This window comes from Mus musculus, chromosome 2 (genome assembly GCF_000001635.26).
Source record: "Mus musculus strain C57BL/6J chromosome 2, GRCm38.p6 C57BL/6J".
NCBI lineage: Eukaryota > Metazoa > Chordata > Mammalia > Rodentia > Muridae > Mus > Mus musculus.
Window position 1 is genome coordinate 25847249 of NC_000068.7, and position 20103 is coordinate 25867351.

Sequence of the window (20103 nt, forward strand, 5' to 3'; positions counted from 1 at the left end):
TAGGCCCACCAGCCCGCCCTCTCACCCACACTGTGCCTACCCCAGGAGCTCTGCATCCAACCAGCACCTGGGTGCCCACTCTTATGCAAGCGTCTCACTCCACGCCCCCCCCCCCCGCCTCCCCGCCCCACCTGCCCACTTCGTGCTGGGCTTGCCCCGCCCCTTCTCGTGTTTGACTCCCTGCTTCACGTGCAGACCTTCAGACCACGTGACCTGATCACAGCCCACGTGATAGCTTGCAGCTCTGTTTCTGACCCCTTTGTCAGAAAGTAGCAACACAGTTCCAAGTAACCCGTCTCTAGTGGATTTCTAGGGGCATGGCCAGCGGGATGCCCAGGTCTCCGCTTTCTCTTTTTGCCAAGTATTTGTTCGTTCCCACCCAAGATGACTCTGCCTACAGCTCTTTGGAGCAGACTACAGGGCTATTTGAAGTCCAGCCCTGCCCTCGAGAAGCTCACAACCTAGTTGGGAGAAGAAGGTTGTTCCACAGTATAAGGGACCCTGGCCAGTCTCAAGAGGACTCTAGGGTGTTCAGGTATGCTCTCTCAGATGGTTCCTTCTAGCAGATGTTCTTCCCAAAAAACACAGTTATCACCCACCCTGCCGGATCACCAGAGCCAGGCAACACCCGGGCTTCGCTGGTGAAACACTCAGCTGGCCTGCCAACCCCTACTTAAGCGCCTGCAGCCAGAAGTGTTAGCGACCTGCATTCCTGATCTAAACCTGTACAGCAGTTTGGAGACCCGCATCTGGGGCCTGTCCTCAAAAGCTCAGTCCTAGCTGGCAGGAGTCCCTTAGCAAATATTCCTTGGATGACAGAAAGGAGGAAAGGGGAAACGGGGGGAGGGGGGTGGTGGTGAAGGAACATGTAGTGGTGAGAGATGGGTGCAAGAAATGCAGGGACTTCTCAGAGGATAGTTGATGCAGATCACTGCACCTCTCCTGGGGACCTGCAGAGAATGGGCAGGTAGTGCCACAGAGGAAATGATACATAGTGGGACCTCTTGCCTCTGCTTCCAGTTGGGTGGAGTCATGGTTGAAGGGCTTGGGATGAGCTGGAGAAAGGTAATACTTGGACATTGTAAGTGGAATGGTCTTGCCCATCTCTTCATCTTTGCTCTGCTCCAGGCACCAAAAAAAAAAAAAAAAAAAAAAATTTATTCTGCTAGCAGCCTTCAGATGAAGATGTAGAACTCTCAACTCCTCCTACACTATGGCAGGGTGAGAGCCAGGGTACTGCTGACATGGGCTCACAGGCTCAGGCAACCTTGGTAGGAAGGCACAGCCTTTGACTAAGGATAGGGACAGAGGTGTGGAGAAAGAGCCAGGGGGCTTACTCTTTGTACTGGAGGCTTGGGGCTAAGGCCCACCATTCCCCAGCCAGATGAGGCAGCTACAGTACTTGGGGCTCCCACTTCAGGCATTTTTGCCGGTGTAGTGAGGGCTTGAGATGGGGCCAGAAATGCTTAGGGACACTGGATTCTGAAAACACTGTGAAGTCTGGGGGAAGAGAGGAGGAACATGGCAGCTCCACACAGGGAACCGACCCAGCAGGACCTGCTCACAGTAGCCGTCTCCCCTCTTACTCAGGCTGCACTCTGGGCTTGGATCTTCTGGGCAGAATGTCGCCATATACTCATTTATGTAAAGCCTTCCAAAATGCCTCCCAGCTTGCTACCTCTGATGGCCCAGTGTCTTAGTCAGGGTTGTACTGCTGTGAACAGACACCATGACCAAGGCAACTCTTATAAAGGACAACATTTCATTGGGGCTGGCTTACAGTTCAGAGGTTCAGTCTGTTGTCATCATGGTGGGAAGCTTGGCAGCATCCAGACAGGCATGGAAGAGCTGAGAGTTCTACATCTTCATCTGAAGGCTGCTAGCAGAATACTGACTTCCAGGCAGCTAGGATGAGGTTTTAAAGCCTACGCCTACATTGACACATCTACTCCAAGTCCACACCCCTTCATAGTGCCACTCCCTGAGCCAAGAATATTCAAACCACCACACACAACAAGGCCACCTCCCTGCTAGACCCTAGTCAGTTGGTGATGTAGACCCAGATAGGGTCTCTCTGAGTGATGGTCTGGATCCCCCAGTAGTAAACCTGCCAGAAGGGTCAGTTAGTTGGCTGTTGGGCAGATGGAGGTGAGGCATAACCAGGGGATGTAGAACCCAGATCAGTGAGTCGCAGTCTGTATCTCTTCTGAGGACTGTGGAGCACCCCAGCCCTCTGCAGAGCCAACTGTACCTCTGCCTCAAAGTATCTGTGTTCAGTCTGCCCTCCTGCAGACAGACATGGGGCCTCTGGTGGTTTGAATAAGAGTGGCCCCCATAGGCTCGTAGACTTGAATGCTTAGTCCTGGAGTGGCACTACTTGAGAGGGAATTGGAGGTGTGGCCTTGTTGGAGTTAGGAAGTGTGTCACTGGGGGTGGACTTAGAGATTTCAAAAGCCCAAGCCAAACCTGGTGGCTCTCTGCTCCTGCTTTCTGCAAGATTCTGATGTAGAACTCTCAGTTACTTCTCCAGGACCGTGTCCACCTGCATGGTGTTCCCTACCATGATGATAATGGACTGAACCTCTGAAACTGTAAGCCAGCCCTGATTAAATGCTTTCTTTTATAGGAGTTGCCTTGGTCATGGTGTCTGTTCACAGGGATAGAACACTATGACAGGACTTTTGGGAGGGTTGATGGGAGTGGAATCAGTAGTCCTATTTGTGATCCCTCTAGTATACTGACCTAGCCCCCAGTGAGAGACTGGGTTCGTAGCTTTTCTCTGAAGAAGAGCATGAACAGAAGTCATCTCAACCTCCTTCCATCTCCAAGGTACCCTGTGTTTGTCTCTCCTGCCCCCACCTCTCATTGCCACAGTGTTGGTTTGGAGAGGGTTCTTCAAGACACTGGACAGCAAAGGCTCCTGGAGCCCTTAAGGTCCATATTCAAGGTTTCAGGGTATCTTATGAATAACCTGTTTGCCAGAATGTTGCCCTGCATCACGAGGGTGTAGCACCTGAGGGTGGTACTGTACCTACTCCACTACCTGTTGATAGGTGCTCATGTGACTGAGGGCTGGCAGAGGTCACTGTGATACCTGGGGTCCAGACAGCACTTTAGCCTAGCAGGTTCTGGCTGGGTGCCCTAGAACACTGGGGCTCTAGGTGCAGGCCTCTATCCTACTGAGCACTGTTGGAAGGAGAGGAAGAAAGGGAAAGCTGGCAGGACACAGTAGCCGTGCAATTCCATGGATGCTTGCCCACTTTAAATGTGGAGGTCCTCCCCATTCCCAGTGTCCCACGGAAGCCCCACGGGGTCAGGGTGCAAGGTGTGACCAGCAGGGGGCGCTCAAGGACAAGAGCCTGGACCCTGGGGGAGGGGACAGGACAGTTTTTTTTGTTGTTGTTATTGCTGCTGCCTCCCCCACTTCCAATCTTGGAAGAAAAAAGAGACTTAAGTGTTTCTGGCCAAAGTGAAGAGAGGGGTGATTGTGGTTTCCGACTTATCCTGCACCAAGTCTGCATGCCTCTCGAAGACGCACCCCCTAGTATGAGGTGCACAGTAGTTATCGCCCTCCTGTGGGAATTCCACAGGTCCCCCGTGGATGCACCATCCAGGACATATCCTCCGATTCCCTGTGATAGACCTCTCATCTTCAGGACTGTCTGCAGCCTTTCTTGGGAAGGAGCATTTATTTGGCCCAGCCTAGTAGCGCCACAGGGGTGTGCTGGATGCAACAGTGGCTGGAACACAGCCTTTCCGAAGTCCAGAACTCAAGACTGCCCATATATTTGGAGATGAAAGTAAGATGAGGTGTAGAGAGCGCCCCTTTTTCACATCTTCTGCAAAGAGCACTCAGGTGCGGGCGTAGGGAGGGACTCACGAGGCATCTCCACGTAACAGTAGCAGCACTGGGACCAGAAAGAAATACACCGCACAGAAAGGCAACCCCTGCCAGACAGAGCCACTGAGAAGAGGGTGAGGGAGGTGTTACAAGCCGAGGCAGTGGTAGTTTTCTGCTGGCCATTTCTTTGCAGCTGCTGACTATTGATTCCTGCGAGGAAGGGCTTCCAGTGGCCTGTGAACCAGCCCTTCTAGACATCAAGAACACATAGCTAGTACCTACCCAAGTGACCACATGCCATGCAATACTGGTGGAGGGGCCCAGGGTCAACAGTGCACATTGGTGGTGTTGATCCTGGTCCTAGTCCTCTATGCTCCCTTCCCCACCTCTTTCCCAGCCTATCTCTGCTTTTCTGAGGCCAAGCATACTGAAAGGGAGTCCGGGGATGCTGCCGCTGCTGACAGTTTGCCCTGTCTTTGAGGACCATTCTGGGTGAAGGCCCAGGTTTTCACCTGGATCTTTAAAGGCCAGAGACATTCCTAGAAGTCCTAGGTGAGACAATGTGGGGTTGGGAGCAAATGCTCTGAAAGCAGACAGTGTCCTTGGGAAGTAGAGAGCACCTGGCCCGCCCCTGGCTAGAACCAATCAAGAGCTGCCTGCCAGGCAGAGTAACCCCGGGAGGGCTCTCTGGTTTCTGTGACCTTGCTGTTTGGGGACCCTCTGCCACATATCTCTGTGATTTGGTGTCACAATTTGCTGCCTGGTTGCAGTCCAAGCAGGGACACTGCGTCCTTGCAGTCTGGGCTTCAGCTCCAGGACTAGTGGCATCTTCTACCTGGCACTGTCCACAAGTCTTCCATTCCCGCCCCCACCCTCCAAATCTGAGCCTGACTTCTGTCCCTGCACAGATCTGCTCTCAAACCTTCAGGCAGAGCTGCTGCCAGGACCGTAGGGCTGGTGTTAAGGCGGCAGTGGGGGTAGGGGGTGGGGGTGGGGTGGGGGTAGGGGGTGGGGGTGGGGTGGGGGTGAGCCCTTCGTAATACCAAACTGGCAGTTCACAGTGGCCTTAGCAGGGGCCTGGGGGTAGGAGCTGAGAGTCCTGAGTGGATCAGCCCTGCCTTGGATGTATCTCTGTTTTATAGGTGCTGGAAAATGTGAAGTACTTTTCTCAAGGGAGTTTGATTCTCACAGTGTCTCCAGTTCATCTCTATCAGCCCTGCACCAATGCTGCTAACATACCCAGACTTCATCATAGCTGACAAGTAGGGATCCAGAGACGTCCTCCTAGGTCACTAGACATTGTCCTCTTCTGTTATGCACCTGAGTGTGGTTCGGGGTTTTCAGCCCTAAGATGACAGCCAGTGTGGCAGACGGAGGGGCCTTGACATTGTTGTCTGTTTCAGTTCTTTGGTTGTTTTTTAAAACAGGGTTTCTCTGTGTACCCCTGGATGTCTTGGATATACCTATATATACCTGAATATACCTATAGACCAAGCTGGCCTCAAACTCAAAGATCTGCCTGTCTGTCTCCAAGTGCTGGCATTAAAGGAATGTGCCACCACTGCCTGGGTGACATTGCTTTCTTAAAGCAAAGAGTTCCTCTCTACCACTCTAGTACACTTCCCACCAGAGCACAGACCTTTCCTGGAACTGTGTGTTCCGAACAGCCTGGATCCCAGCCATCTCGGGACCCTCTGGGCCCTGAAGACTAAGAAACAGAACTTGATCTTGGCCTGCAGCCAGAGTACAAGCCTGGCTCGCCCTCTGGGTCTGTGGTTAAGCAGCAGTGTCTCCAGGGCAGCAGGAAGTGGCCCAGGCCCACATGCAGCCCTGGCTGGCAAGAGGAACAGTCAGACAACAGCTCTACAGCCAAAGCTGGAGGGAGCTCAGCAGCCACCCAGGAGGCAGAGGTAGGAGCAAGGAACAGAATGGTCCCCAGGATTCCAGTGCCAACTGTAGATGTAGCCTAGGTATTTACTCGGCATACCCGAGAGTGCAGACTCAGCAAGCCAGGGAAAGCAAGCCAGTAAGCAGCATCCTGCCATGGCCTCTGCATCAGCTCCTGCTTCCAGGTTCCTGTCCTGTTTGAATTCCTGTCCTGACTTCCTCTAGCAGTGGACTATGATCTGGAAGTGTAAGCCAAATAAACCCTTTCCTCCCCAACTTGCTTTCTGATCATGGTGTTTCCTCACAGCAATAAAACCCAGACTAAGACACCCACCTAGTTTAGATTTTTAGTTGATGAAGTTAGATCATATGGGTTTGCTGTCTTTTGCAATTGCTTCTTTTGGTCTTCTTGGTGTTCAAACAGGTAAGGCCACGTTCCCGAGGGCAGCAAGCTTCCCAGGCACAACCAGAACCAGTGAGAACACGGCAGACCCTGTGTGTGGTTAAGCGGACCTCAGTGTTGGACTTTGTCCTCTGTGGCTCCCTTGCCTTTGAATCTTCCTTTGGACCTGGTGAGGTAGCATTTGCCACGAAGCCCAGTGTCCTAGGGTTTCCATGCTGTGATAGAACAAAATGACTAACAACAGCTTGAGGAGGGAAGGGTCTATTCCATTTCATACTTCCAGGTAACAGTCTGTCACTGCAGAAAGTCAGGGCACGAACCCATGAAGGCCAAGAACCTGGATGCGAGAACTGAGGCAGAGGCCATGGAGGAACACTGTTTATTGGCTTGCTCCCTCAGCCAGCTTCACTCATCAGTAGTACCTCCCACCATGACCCACATTGATTATCCATCATCAGTTAAGATAATGCCCCACAGGCTTGCCCACAGGCCTTTGTAGTGGGGGTGTTTTCTCTACTGAGATTTCCTCGTCCCAAATGACTAATGAGTGTATGTCAAGTTAATGTAAAACTTACCAAGACTCCCAGATTCCTAAGTTCCATCCCTAGAAACCACATGGCAAAGAGACTCCACAAAGATGCCCTCTGACCTCCGCATAAGTGCCCTGGCACGTTTGCCATGAGCATCCTCGGGACTCAGCTTTGTCCATACCCTTGATGTAGTGCCAGGGGTGATGTTTGCCCCTTGGCTTTCTGCAACAGCCAGGGCACCTCTCTTCCTTCCAGTTGGTTGATACAGAAAGATACCACTGAGTGTCACTTCCGGTGACTCCAGTCCCAGTTCTGCTCGAACTCTGAGCTTTCACTTTGCTTCAGGAGTGTCAGGGAGCCACCATGTCTGTCATAGACACCAAGCTCCTTTCCCTAGGGAGAGCTACCTACCCTGCAGCCTGGCAGCTCCCACAGTTCTGGCATTTTAACTGTGCAGAGGAAGCAGGTAGACTTCCTGCCATGGTTAGCGTTAGTGGAGAGTGGCTGCTGCACCGAGTCCTCACCACAGTGACACCGTAGTGCTACCTTCAGGACGCAGATGCTTGGTGGGGACACCCAGGAGTTTGCAGGCATGCATGCATAAACACACATAAACATTCATACACCCATGTGCACACACATGCAGATGCATATCCAGGCACACATAAGCATGCATGTCTGGCTTTACAGATGCATATTCATGTGCCCACACAAGTATAAATCTGTCTGTGGCAATACACATGCAGAAATGTACACAAAATGTACATATTCACATGTACATATACATACCTGTGCAGGTACATGAACACAGAAGCATATATTTGTCCATGTGTACACATGGAAAAATGCACACATTACACCTTTTTGTACACAAACGCAGGCATGCATACACATGTGCATGTACCCAGGTGTGTACACCTGTGCATATTCTATACACAAGAATATGCATGCACATTTCATACACACCTCTGCACACATGCATGCATGTGTCTCTGTATATATACAGGATATATTCACTAAACCTGTCATTTTGCAAGGTCAGTGAATGGGATGCTTGTGTGAACAGTGGAAGGATGAATTCCAGCAAAGGAAATACCCTGCCCACAGACGATGGTCCTATTCAAGCACTAAACACATTAGATTCTTAAAAGGAATCTTGCAAGGAGAACAGCCCCCGGCCCAGGGCACACCTTCATGTGGAGCAGTCCTTGCCTCCCTCTGAGATCAGTAAAGCACCTGGAACTGCTCTGGCTGGTGAAGCCAGGCAGAGTGTTTAACAATGGAATCGGGCACTACCTAGGAGCCCACTGTGGCTCTGGGAATTGAAACTGTGATTGCCACACACAAGGATACTCTCTACATTGTATTCAAACTGGGAAGACAAAGAAATTCCCTTTTCTTTTAGGGTTCTTCAAAAAGCAGATATGCCTGGCTTTTGATTTTGTTGTCTAGAGAGAGTCTCACTATGTAGCTCTCATTGGTCTGGAACTTGCTATGTAAAACAGGCTGGGCTCAAACTCTACCTGAGATTCTACCTGTCTCTGCTTTCTAAGTGCTAGGATTAAAGGTATGTGCTACCACACTCAGCAAAAATTATATTTATTTAGGTATCTGTCAAGGAGGAAGTTGTCAAGCTTAGTGGCAAATGCCCTTACCTTTTAAGCCATCTCTCCTGTGCCTAGTGTTTTGTTTTTTGTTTTGTTTTGTTTTTTTTTAATGGAATCCTATTAAGAGACCTGAATGCCTACAGCAGTGTGTCCTTGCAGACTCCTGTGGGCTCCTGAGGAACTGTGAGTTCAGGGTGGCCTGGGGCAGAGCTACTAGCTACTCCTGAGTTACTCTATCAGGTCTCTGCTTCATTAAACCTTAAAAATAAGGCTGTAAGGAAAAAATAACCAACCTTGCCTAGGCTGCCTCTGAAATGGGGTGAGGAGACCTCCATGATACTCCTGATGACAATGACGGTGGGGACGCTGGCATGTCATAGGCTCACGTTTCCCACCATGCTATCCACCAGCTCTGTCTTTCTGCCTTGTGATTTTCTCATCATCAAGGAGGCAGAATGTCTCTTCATTTTATTTCCGTATTGAATTATTTTCTCATCTTTGGACAGCCACCCATCCAGGCTGCCTTTCACTTTCTGCTGGGTTGCTTCTAGTTCTCTGTGGCTTTGCGGTCAGCGAGGTGTTCTTTTGTCTCAGTCATTTGTCCTTCCTGTTGTGGACAGTGTCATCCAACTGCAGAAGAGGTTTGGAGTCAATTCCTCTGTGCCTTTGAGGGGTTTGTGTATTAAATGAAAACGTCCCCTATATGAGGATTTCTCTGCATTGTCTTCCAGCCTTTGCCTTGGCTCAAGGCTATGAAGGAGGTCTGATTTGATTCCGTCCTATCCAATGGCAGGCATGCAACTGTAGGAGCTGTGTAGGAGCACAGGCTCTAGAGCCAAGAATCTGGACTCAAACACTGATCCTGCCAAGGGCAAGGAAACAGCAGCCAGATGAAACAAGTCCTGAGGCTTCAATCTTGTAAATATACAAGATTGAGAGATTGATTGAGAGAGCCTAAGCTGAAAGTGTCACCAAGCAGGGGCTCAAAAACAACCACCAAATCAAACATACAGAGGCCACCACAGCTGTGAATCAAGCCACATCTTATATTGGCTATATAACTAGGCTTTATGGACTGTGGCCACACCCTGAATGCCTCTCATCTCATCTTGGAAGTTAAACAGGGCCTGGTCTGTTTAGTACTTGGGTAGGAGAACTTGGCCTTATCATTCATGTGGCACTGGTTTGTACTAAGGAAAGATGAGACTGAAGGTCATAGAGCCTTGTACCAAGGATCCAGGAGGCCGCTGAGGTCAGAGAGTGTGTGACCTCACTTGCAAGGAAGCCTTGAGAGACAACTGTGTGAAGCCTGAGCTTCTGTAGAGACCCCAGGGTGTTGGAGATGCCAGGACCATATGAGCTGAGGGAAGCTGAAAGCGAGAGAGACTGTGCTGCAGGCAGCAAGGATGGAGGTGGGCAGCCACTGTTGGACTGAGTCTCAGGCGCTCGACATGGGGCCACAGGGTTTGGTGTTTCCCCAACTGGCTTTTAGACTCATCTTGATCTGATTGTTCCTTGGTTATGTTCCCATCCCTCCCATTTGTATTGAGAATGTTTATGCCATTGTATATTGCAAGCATCTCTCTCTACCTCTCTCTCTCTCTTTCTCTCTCTCTCTCATGTTATAGGAGTTCATATTTAATAGATTGTCTCAGGTGAGACTTAAACTTTTAAAGAGTTTTGGAACTGTTAGATATCATGAGGGCATTTAGAGCTGGAATAAATTCATTTCACATTATGGACAGTTGTAAACTTACAGGGACAAGAGGAGGAAGGGTATAGCTTAAAAGTGTCTGGATGCCGTGCAGACAAGGAGTAGACTCGTGATGGTTAATATTGATCATTAACAGGATCTAGGATCATCTAGGACAAGTCTCTCTAGGAGAATCTCTAGGCATGTCTTTGAGAGAGTTTCTAGGTTAAGTTAATTGAGCTGGGAAGCCCCACCCTAAGGGTGGTCAGCAGGACTCCTTGAGCTGGCCAAGATTGAATGAAAAAGGAAAAAGTGAACTTAGCACTGAGATTATCTCTCTCAGCTTCCTGACCGGATGCCATGTGACCAGCTGCCTCACCTCCTGCAGCAGTGTCTTCTCCATTATGATGGACGGCACCCTTCATCTGTGAGCCATAGTAAACTTCACCATGCTCCCTAAGTTGCTTTTGCTGGGCACTTTGTCATCAGGATGGTTGTTGCATCAGGACCTCCTGGCCTCTGCCCTGTCTTGCGCGCGCCAGACTGGCCAGCAAGAACGATGCTACAACAGGATCCTTCTGCACACATTTATTGGGAGAGCTTGATTGCAGAGGTGAAGAGACCCCAAGCCCAGAACTGGTGCTGCTTATATAGGCCTAGGAGAGGCGTGTCTCACACCCGGATTGGTTGTGCTTAGGTTATGCTTACCACCTCATTTGCATGCCTACATCTGATTGGTTAACTTCTCTCTCATCTGATTGGTTAACTTCTCTCTCATCTGATTGGTTAACTTCTCTCTCATTTGATTGTTTAATTTTGGTTAATTCTCAAAACCTCATCTTGGCAGAAAAAACTTTACTGCCTATGTATGCGTGGTGGCCAGCGGTAGCCAGCACCACCCTGCAACGGCACATGTGGCTTCCCACAAGGACCTCCTGGCCTCTGCCCTGGAGCATCCTTGAGCTTCTTATACTCCTGACTCCATGTATCCTCACTGTGAAATATGGTCCATATCCAGGATGAGGCATCAGCTTTGCCCAGTGTTTTCTGAGAGCTATCTTCAAGGGGTTTTGAAAGCATGAGCTCCTGGCCAAAAGAGAAAGACAGGGATGTCCCAGTCCAGCCATTTTAGCCTTTGTCTCAAAACCGGTAGGTTTGGTGCAATCACCTTGTATCAGGTCTGGTAATAGTCCTGCTTGGGATGTTTTGATCATTCTGTGATGACATGTGGCTCCTGAAGTGCCTAGTGATAAATTTTTCTCCACCAGTGAAATGAGCCAATTCCAGACAGATTAAAGTATAGAAAGGCAGGTTTGTCAGGAAGCAGCTCTCGAGCAAGTTTACCAACTACACAGGTGGGGGTCATGTAGGTTGGAGAAACAGAGTAGCCGAGAAGACAAAGAGAAAGCAAGAAGAGACCAAAATGTCTACATTGTATATGGAAGAGCTCCTGAGGCAGGGAAGGCTCAGCCCCTCAGCTTTTTTCTTTTCCAACCTGTAACAGAGGTGGCTGCCAGCCATGTGGCTATCCTTAATCAAGATGGTGCTAAAGCCATGGTTCCACCTTCTTTATCCCATAAATGAGATGGTGGCCAGCCACGTGCTGTTTATATCTTTCCTGCCACTGGCTGGTGTGCAGCCACATGGCTGTGGGAAGGGGGTGGATTTAGAGTAGCAGGCTGCTCCCTCACCATCACTGCTGCTGCTCTTCCCTGGGCCTCACAGGATGGGATGGGATGGAGGTGGGGTGGAGGTGGGGCTAGGCAGCACCTAGAGCTGAGTGTGCGGAGGTGCTCAGCTGCTGAGGCTGCGCTAGAGTGATGAAGGGGAGCAGGAGAGCTTGGTTCCAAAAAACTGGATATAGGGACTTCAGACCAATTTGGATAAATTTTTTGATTTTAGATCTGGTGGTACCCGCTCTCCCAGCCTTTGCAAGAGACCCGAGGAGCTATGGAATATAGTCCCACCCAACAGCCTGGAGTCTAATGGTGGTGGTGGCTAAGCCTCAGACTTTTTCAGACTGGGGACAAACAGTTGAAATGCTCATAACCATAATTTTCAGAAGACAATAATCTTATCTCTGCTATGGGTTGGAGAAAAAACAAAAACAACCCCCCCCCCAAAAAAAAAAAAACAGCGTACCTTGCTTGGTGGCCCTGATACCCAAACCTTGTAACATAATAATAACCTACTTGGTGTTAATTTTAGGAACATTAAATTGTTTACACCTGTTAGAACTTGGTTTTTGTCTTCTGAAAATTATGGCTATGATCAAGGATTCAAAAGTCTTTTACCCGAAGGCTCCCTGGAACAAAGACCAGGTCTGTGTCCTGGCACAGATGTGCTTGCCCTGGCCAGCCAGCTCGGCAGGGAAGACCCAGAAGGAGCAGCTGATGCTCCAAGGGTACTCATAGAGTCCAAAAATTGAGTCAGACAGAGAGAAGGATGAGGGAAAGGAGAGGTCCCATGTGGCCGCAGAGGAACCCCACTCCCCTCGCCCCTAGTCTCAGCATCAGATAAGTTATTCTCCTCCAGTGAAGTGAGCCAATGAAGACAGATTAAAGTATAGAAAGGACGGTTTCTTGGGAAGCAGCTCTGGGCCGAATAGGAGGAGGTCAGTGAAGTTGCTATGGAGGAGGTGGGGGAGATAGAGGGGAAGGGAGAGAGAAAGTGTGCAGAGAGAGGAGAGAGACCCAAATGTCTGCCTTAAGCCTCTGGGGAAGGGAGGCCTAGCCCCCTGGTTCAGGACAGAGGGCTAGATGTGCCCGCCATGCTCTGTAACAGGTAGGAACTGAGGAATGCTGGGAGAGCCTGGAGGCTAGGTCCAATTTGGTATGTAAAATATGCAACTCCGCTGTTTATCCCGAGTCTGAATCCTAACACCTAGCAAAGGCTTGGACATGTTTTCATGCACTCAGTGAGTGCCCTTCCTGTCCTTCATGCTGGGCTGTGTCCTTTTTGCCCTGTTCTCTCTAGATTGATCACCTAGCTGGTCCCAAGACCAAGCTCTCTAAATGGTCTTCCAGATAACCTGGATAGGTTGGCCCTGAGGCCCAACTTGAACTCTGTTCCAAACCAGGAACTGTTGTCATTCAATAGAGTGGCTTGTGTATACCAACTTGGTACTAGTCTACTATTCTACAATCGCCCTGTGAGGGAGGACAAACAACACGGTTGCTCTCATTCCAGAAGAGGAAACAAAGACTCAGGTGAAGAGACTTCCTTAGGCTACCTCCCTATCTATATATCTAGAACCCTTGACCATCACTGGCTCCCAGAGAGTCCCTCAGAGGACCAAGCAGTTTCCTCTGCCGTCAGACTTTCCTCTTTTTTTTTAAATTAGGTATTTATTCCATTTACATTTCCAATGCTATCCCAAAAGTCCCCCACATGCTCCCCCACCCACTCCCCCACCCACCCACTCCCACTTCTTGGCCTGGCGTTCCCCTGTACTGAGGCATATAAAGTTTGCACGACCAATGGGCCTCTCTTTCTACTGATGGCCGACTAGGCCATCTTCTGATTCATATGCAGCTAGAGACACGAGCTCCAGGGGGTACTGGTTAGTTCATATTGTTGTTCCACCTATAGGGTTGCAGATCCCTTTAGCTCCTTGGTTACTTTCTCTAGCTCCTCCATTGGGGGGCCCTGTGATCCATCCAATAACTGACTGTGAGCATCCACTTCTGTGTTTGTTAGGCCCCGGTGGTATAGTCTCACAAGACACAGCTATATCTGGGTCCTTTCAGCAAAATCTTGCTAGTGTATGCAATAAGAGAGCAATTCTATCCCTTGAAGGCTCTGCCTTGACTTGGGGTAGAGATGGGGGACGTGGGCTATGAGTCTCATAAGTTGAACTCTGTGGTGGTTTGAATATGCTTGGCCCCGGGAGTGGCACTATTAGAAGATGTGGCCTTTTGGAGGAAGTATGTCTCTGTGGGGGTGGGCTTTGAGAGACCTTTCTCCTAGCTGTCCGGAAGCTAGTCTTCTTTTTGCCTTCAGATGAAGATGCAGAACTCTCAGCTCCTCCTGTGCCATGCCTGTCCAGATGCTGCCATGCTTCTGCCTTGATGATAATGGACTGAACCTCTGAACTGTAAGCCAGCCCCCATTAAATGTTGTCCTTTATAAGAGTTGCCTTGGTCATGGTGTCTCTTTACAGCAATAGAAATTCTAAGACAAACTCTATACCTTACCTTAAGGGCAGGCTGAGGGCCTAGGATATGAGCAACTAATTTGAGCCACAAGACATTGAATTCTTATAGAAACAGGCAGTTCACTGACGTAGCCACCTCAAAGGAGACAGATGATAGAGATTAACTCTGGGTCCTATCTGTCTCCTAGGCTCTCCCGGGGTCACCCAGGGAAAGAATGAGAAACGGAATAAGAAGTGGACCCCTGAATCCTGGAAGGTGGGCTAGAGCCATGTTCTCTCTCCAGTTGTCCCACCTTTACAGAATCCTCTAGTTGCCCTGCCATGCTTGCCCCAAAGTTCTTCCCAACATGGCTGAGTCCTCCCCACTATCTCCCAAAGCCTGGGACATGCAGTGAACAGAAATATTGACATATTTCAACCACAGCCCTCCTACCATGGGCACTCTCCCAAGAGGCTCTAGGGGCCCTGGTCTGCTTAATAGTCAATTCGAGTTTGTAGGGTGTGGAGGGGCTAGGCACCACTAAGGAACATGAAGGGGGAGCTGGTGGCAGGAGGTCCAGGGGATGCCCACTCACAGCGCCTGCTCACTCTTGTGCACTCTTGTGCAGCAGCACTCTAAGGTTGCAAGAACAGCCTGCCTGTCACTGCTCCCAAACCACAGCTGGGTGGGGGCAGGACCAGGTCTGACTTCAGGTGCATCTCCTTTCCCTGAGGCCCCCTGAAGTAAGCAGAGACTCTCCCCTGACCCCTGACCCCTGACCCCTTGGATCTTGAGGCCAAGAGGGAAAAATTCAGAAGTGCCCAAAAGGTCAGGGCAGCAGAGAGTGCAGCTCCTAGGCACCTGGTGCTGCCTTCCTGGGAGGCTTGCCAAAAGAAATAAAGCCCTGAGCCCTGGCCATGTGCTTCCCCACCTGCCAGCACCTCCCCAGGCCCAGCCAGCTTGTGACTAAGAAATAACAATCAACTCCGCCGATGCTATTAGGAAAATGTTATTTTTCAAGTGCTGCCAGATCCCAGAGGTTGGAGCTGTGATCTGAGAAACATGTGAGTGTTGCCACTGGCAGCCATGGCCTGAGACAGCCACTGAGCATCCCCAGCCTCCAGAGGAAGGGAGTGCCTACACTTGTCAGTGTGCTGGTAGTCTGAGGGTGGGAGGACCAGGGTGGACAATACACCCACTCTTCCCAACTTGAGAATGAGAGTCCAAACTCTGCCTGAGGTAAATGTCCCCTTCATCTTCTACCCCTGTGGCCTACTTTGAACAAACATAGAGCAAACCCCTTCCCCTCAGGCCTTATTTGGAGAAGCTTAAGCAGGTCCAGTGGACTGGTGCTGCGTACTTAAGTGTGAACACTGGCTGCCTTCTTGGGCTCTTTGCTCTTGGCTGAGCCACACTGGGGCACTGCTAAGTCAGGTAGGAGGGAACTGGGCATTCTACCGACTGAATTCTACTGTGGGGTGCTGGAAGGCTAGATTGACAACAGGCTGGGCTGAGGGCCAGGAGCTCTGCCATGCCAGGGTACAAGAAGCATAGGACCCTGGTTAGGTCAGGAGCCCAGTGGACCACAGTCCCCCACTTGTGCCAATGCCCACAGTCCTGTCAGTTCGTGGGTGCAGTTGAGTCTAAGCCTGTTCTCACTTGGTGTGTTTAAGCTGCTTACTGAGTCCTATGCTGTAGGCAGAAGTTTCTACAGATAGCTGCGGTTTGGAGGCTGAAGATAAATGTCCCCAGCTTACTGCCTCAGGAGGCTGGGAACTGGAGCCTGGGGCCCTCTGCCAGCCAGTCTCCAGCTGCTGTGTCTGTTTAGTACAGCTGAATATGGATATGGAGGAAGAGAAAGACCAGAAAAGGCAAAGGGTGGACATACTGCTGGCCGCTGGGGACAAGACCTTCCTGGTGTACATAAGGCTGCCCCAGCATGCTCCACATGTCCCAGTTCATATCAGTGACTCCCACGATTGGGGTAGGAGTCCTTGGAAGTCCAGAGTCGTGAATCTCATCTTTTCTGATTTGTTGGCCCTAGAGGGCCTCCTCTTAAACTGCCTCTTGCCAGTCAGCAGTGAGAGGCTGAGAGGAGGCCTTGGGGGGTGGAGATGCTGGCTCCAGAACCTGAAGAAAAGCTGAGCAACTGGCCTTGGAGCCGACTGTGGGGGCGGGGAGGCTTGCCTGGCTTGAGTCCAGGGAAGAGGAGGGCTCCTATGCCAGCCAACTCAAGGAAGACCAGGGACCTTCAAGTAAACAATGTTCTGGAGTTAGCCATGACCACTCCCATCCGCCCCCCACCCCCGACACACACACACACACACACACACACACACACACACACACACACACACATCTCCTGGGAAAAGAAAAACCTTAAGCCCGCCCGGAGGACCCGGGAGGCGCCCCGCCCCCGCCGAGCTCCGCCCTCAGCCCCTCCCCCTGCAGGTGCTTGTCCCGCCCCCGCGGGGGGTCGCGGAGGCCGGGAAGGGCTCGCAGGGGTCTGCGCGCGACCGGCGAGGGCGCGGGCGGTGAGGGGGCGCTGCCTTGTGCCTGCAGGCGACCCTGCTCAGGGAAAGTCGGCCGCGGGGACGTGCTCCTGGACACCGCCGCCTCACAATGAACGACCTGGACACGGAGGTGCTGCCCTTGCCGCCAAGGTACCGATTCCGTGACCTGCTTTTAGGAGACCAGCCATTCCCGAACGACGATAGGTAAGTGGCGGAGCTGTCCGCGGTGCTGAGTCCCGCACGAGCGCACGCGCACCCTTCACGCCCCCCACCCCCACCCCAACCCCCGCTCTGTCCCAGCAGCCGCCACAACGTTCTTCAACTTTCTCGGTTTCCCTGGATAGAAAGTTTTGGGTGGGCTGGGATCCGGCGCCTCTTCCTGCGGGGACCTGGAGCAGGACGCGGGGGTGCTAGCAGGCTCTGATGCACGGGGGTTGAGGGTGGAGTAGGGGGCTAGCTCTGTCTCCCCGTGCACGTACGTCCGTTCTCATCCCCAACCCCAGCGCTCCACTGATTTGAGGATCAGTCAGATCTGCACGCACGATGGTCGCAGAGCCCCGCAGCCAGCCAAGTAGTCACCAGGGGTCAGTGTCCTTCAGACTCCAGTTTCAGCATGGTCATATTTTCAGAGTGAAGGCGGTATGGCGGTATGACGTTCCCTCACCGCAAATTCTCCTCTGTGCTTTAAGCAGGGGTCAACCGAATGATACTATGGAAATAGCTCCTAAGTGAAGGGGCTTGGCAGGAAGCTGGAAAGAAATGTCTCTTTCTGCCTTTTCCCCAAATAACTCTCTTGGTAAACACTAGTGTTCTTGCTGCCAGCCTCAGGGGAGGTGCTTTCCTTTCAGCAAGGGAAGATGGTGAAGGACACTGGCAGACTTGGAAAGGCTGGCTTATGATCAGAAACTTCTACTTCTGTTCATCACCTTCCCAGGGCTATGTCTCCCCCAACCTTGGACTTGGATGCACTTTCCCCCAAACAACGTAGTTCCTTGAGTTAGGACAGAAAGTACATGAGCCTGCAAATTGTCAGGACACACACTGAGCACTTGAAACAACCAACTGGGAAATCACTACTGAGAACGAATCATGTTTGTGAATAGGTCAGTGTGTTCAGAGCTGGAGTGCATGCAGAGTGAGCTTGATCATTGCTTTGCCTACTGGACCAATGATATTCTAACAGACGTCCCTGGGTGTTCAGAACCATTCATCCTACAGAGCAGGGCAGAGACGTGTGTGCACGGGTGTGTGTTCCAAGTCTTCACTGGTTAGAACCAGGGAGGTTGGATCCTGTGCAGGCATGTCTGTTCTCATGTCTTTTGCTATGTAGCCCAGACTTGCTTTGATTCAGCATCCTCCTGCCTCAGCTCCTTGAGTGCTGGGATTTGCAGCCGTGTGTCGCTGCATCTGGTTTTAGAGATGCATTTTGATGTCATGTTTTCTTGTCTTTTGAACCAAGTGCTACAGTAACACACATACCTGCCTGAGGAAGACCCTGGCTTTGGTCTAGTTAGCAGTGTCTGCTCAGACAGAGAGAAAGATAGGTTGTCTTGGCTCTGCCATCTGCAGGTGGGGACTTCACATGGCAGGGCTTGGGCTTCTGTGAGTCCCATTTCCTGTGCCTGACATCTTAAGTCAGCACCCCCTCCCTCCTGGTGCCTGCTCCACTGGGATTCGGTGAGTTCCGGGAATTAGCAGCTGCGGAGAGTTCTCCCATCCCAGTGCTTGGTAAGAAACGGCATCTGTCTTCCCAAAGTGCCTGGGGCCTGACTGGACAGATGCCAGTGACTAGCTGATGTAGCTGAAAGACTGCCTCCCTTCCTTTCCAGGCATGGATAGTGAAGATTCCTGTTGTCAGCCATAGGGTGGCAGCCACAGTCTGCCTGGTAACAGCTGTCTTCTGCCCTGGGGTGAGAAACTGCTGTTAGGGCAGTGGCACTTTGTGCAATGTTTTTAATTGTGATACATAATGAAACATGAATTTTAAAACAGTAAGATTAAACAAAGCCAGGGTTGGCACAACCCTCGACTCTCAGAAGACAGAACACAACCATCCTGAATATTTCTCTCCCTTCCCTTCCCTTCCCTTCCCTTCCCTTCCCTTCCCTTCCCTTCCCTTCCCTTCCCTTCCAAGTCACTCCCTTATCTCTAAAGCTATCTTAGTATCAGCCTAGTGGGTGAGTCTAGCCTCTCATGACTTTCAGGCTTTGGTCCCTCTGAGCCCCTAGGTTCTCATCACAGGCAGGTAATACAGAAAACTGTGGGCTGAGGTCTGCTCCAGAGCATCTGAGCCCTGTGTGTACACAGACCCAGCACAGACTTCAAGCTGAATACGGAGAGGGCAGAGGAGGTCCCTCCTGCTGCCTGGAACCTGCCCGATGGTCCTGCTGTCACTCCCACCAAAGCTTTGTCCATTCCCTCCCCCTCCTCCATACCTGTCTCCTCTTCCTTCTGCATCATCACTGGTTCTCAAAGTGGACGATGGCACTGGGAACCCTTCTTCACTACTATGATGTTGGCCTAAGCAACTGTGCCATGTGTCTAGGAGGGCTTAGTCAGGGACAGAGGGAGGGGAGGCTCTATCTGCCCTGCTTTCTCCCAGGAGTTCTCTGGAGTAGCCAGCTGGGTCCCAGGCTGCAGGCAATGGGCTTCTGCACCAGGGAGATGTAGCATAGATGTACCCTCACAGCCTGGGGTAGTGGTCTCAGCGGGGGGCTGGGGGGGGGCTGGGCTAACTGTGTCCCAGCACAGGACAGGCTCAGGTTAGATGTTTAGCACCTCCCTCTTTGCCCACTGGTCTTGCCCCACAACTAGCTCTGCTGGGCAAAAGTGGGGGGATATACACCCCGACTCTTGGAAGACTGTAAGCAGGCAGGAAGGGCCGTGTGGGTTTCCTGTTCTCCATAGGAATAAAGCTACTTACTGCTGGTGAGTCACTGCAGCTTCCGAGGCCTTGACAGGGAGGTGCTCAGCCACCCACATGTGCAAATGAGGCTGCACCGCCAGCCTGGGCACTCTTAAGGACACTGAGCACTGCACACAGCCCATGAGGGGCAGAGTTGAGATCTCACCCACACTGGGGCCCATGTTACTGCGGATAAACTCCCACCATCTGTGCTAAGTTCTGAGACCTTCAAGGGGTGGGGAACAGTCAGAGAGAGCTCAGTGGCTCCTGTTGCATTCAAGGTTCTAGACCAAGGCCTTGCCCCTTATGATACCTTACTGTCCCAGCTACGGGAGTCCTGGGCATCTTAAAGAGGTTGGGTATACTCTCCACCCAGAACTACCCCCTCCAAGTTCCCTGATCTGGGGGTGGGAGTATAGACTCACATTCTCCCTGTAAATGTATGAAGACCCCTGAGAGGATGTTATGAGAGGCCTCAGGCTGTGGTGTTGAAGGAGTGTCTGAATCTCAGAGTCTTGTCCTGGTCTGTAAGAGAGACTAAGGCTTCAGTACCACCACTGGCCCTTTGTCTGCAGGATGAACAGGGCA

The 20103-nt window shown here is 51.3% G+C and overlaps 1 protein-coding gene across 5 annotated transcripts in view; it reads left to right on the top strand.

Moving 5' to 3' along the window:
* The first annotated feature begins 16542 nt into the window (after positions 1–16542).
* Positions 16543–20103, top strand: part of Kcnt1 (potassium channel, subfamily T, member 1) — a 54483-nt gene continuing 50922 nt past the window's right edge. For 2 of the 5 annotated variants that reach the window (XM_006497891.4, XM_030249674.1), the window contains exon 1: positions 16581–16814. In XM_006497891.4, coding sequence (XP_006497954.1) covers positions 16720–16814 — 95 coding nt within the window. In that variant the 5' untranslated portion in view covers positions 16581–16719. Of the gene's footprint in view, positions 16815–20103 lie in introns of all 5 variants that reach the window. The other 3 variants (XM_006497892.4, NM_001145403.2, XM_030249691.1) reach the window with 3 other exon arrangements.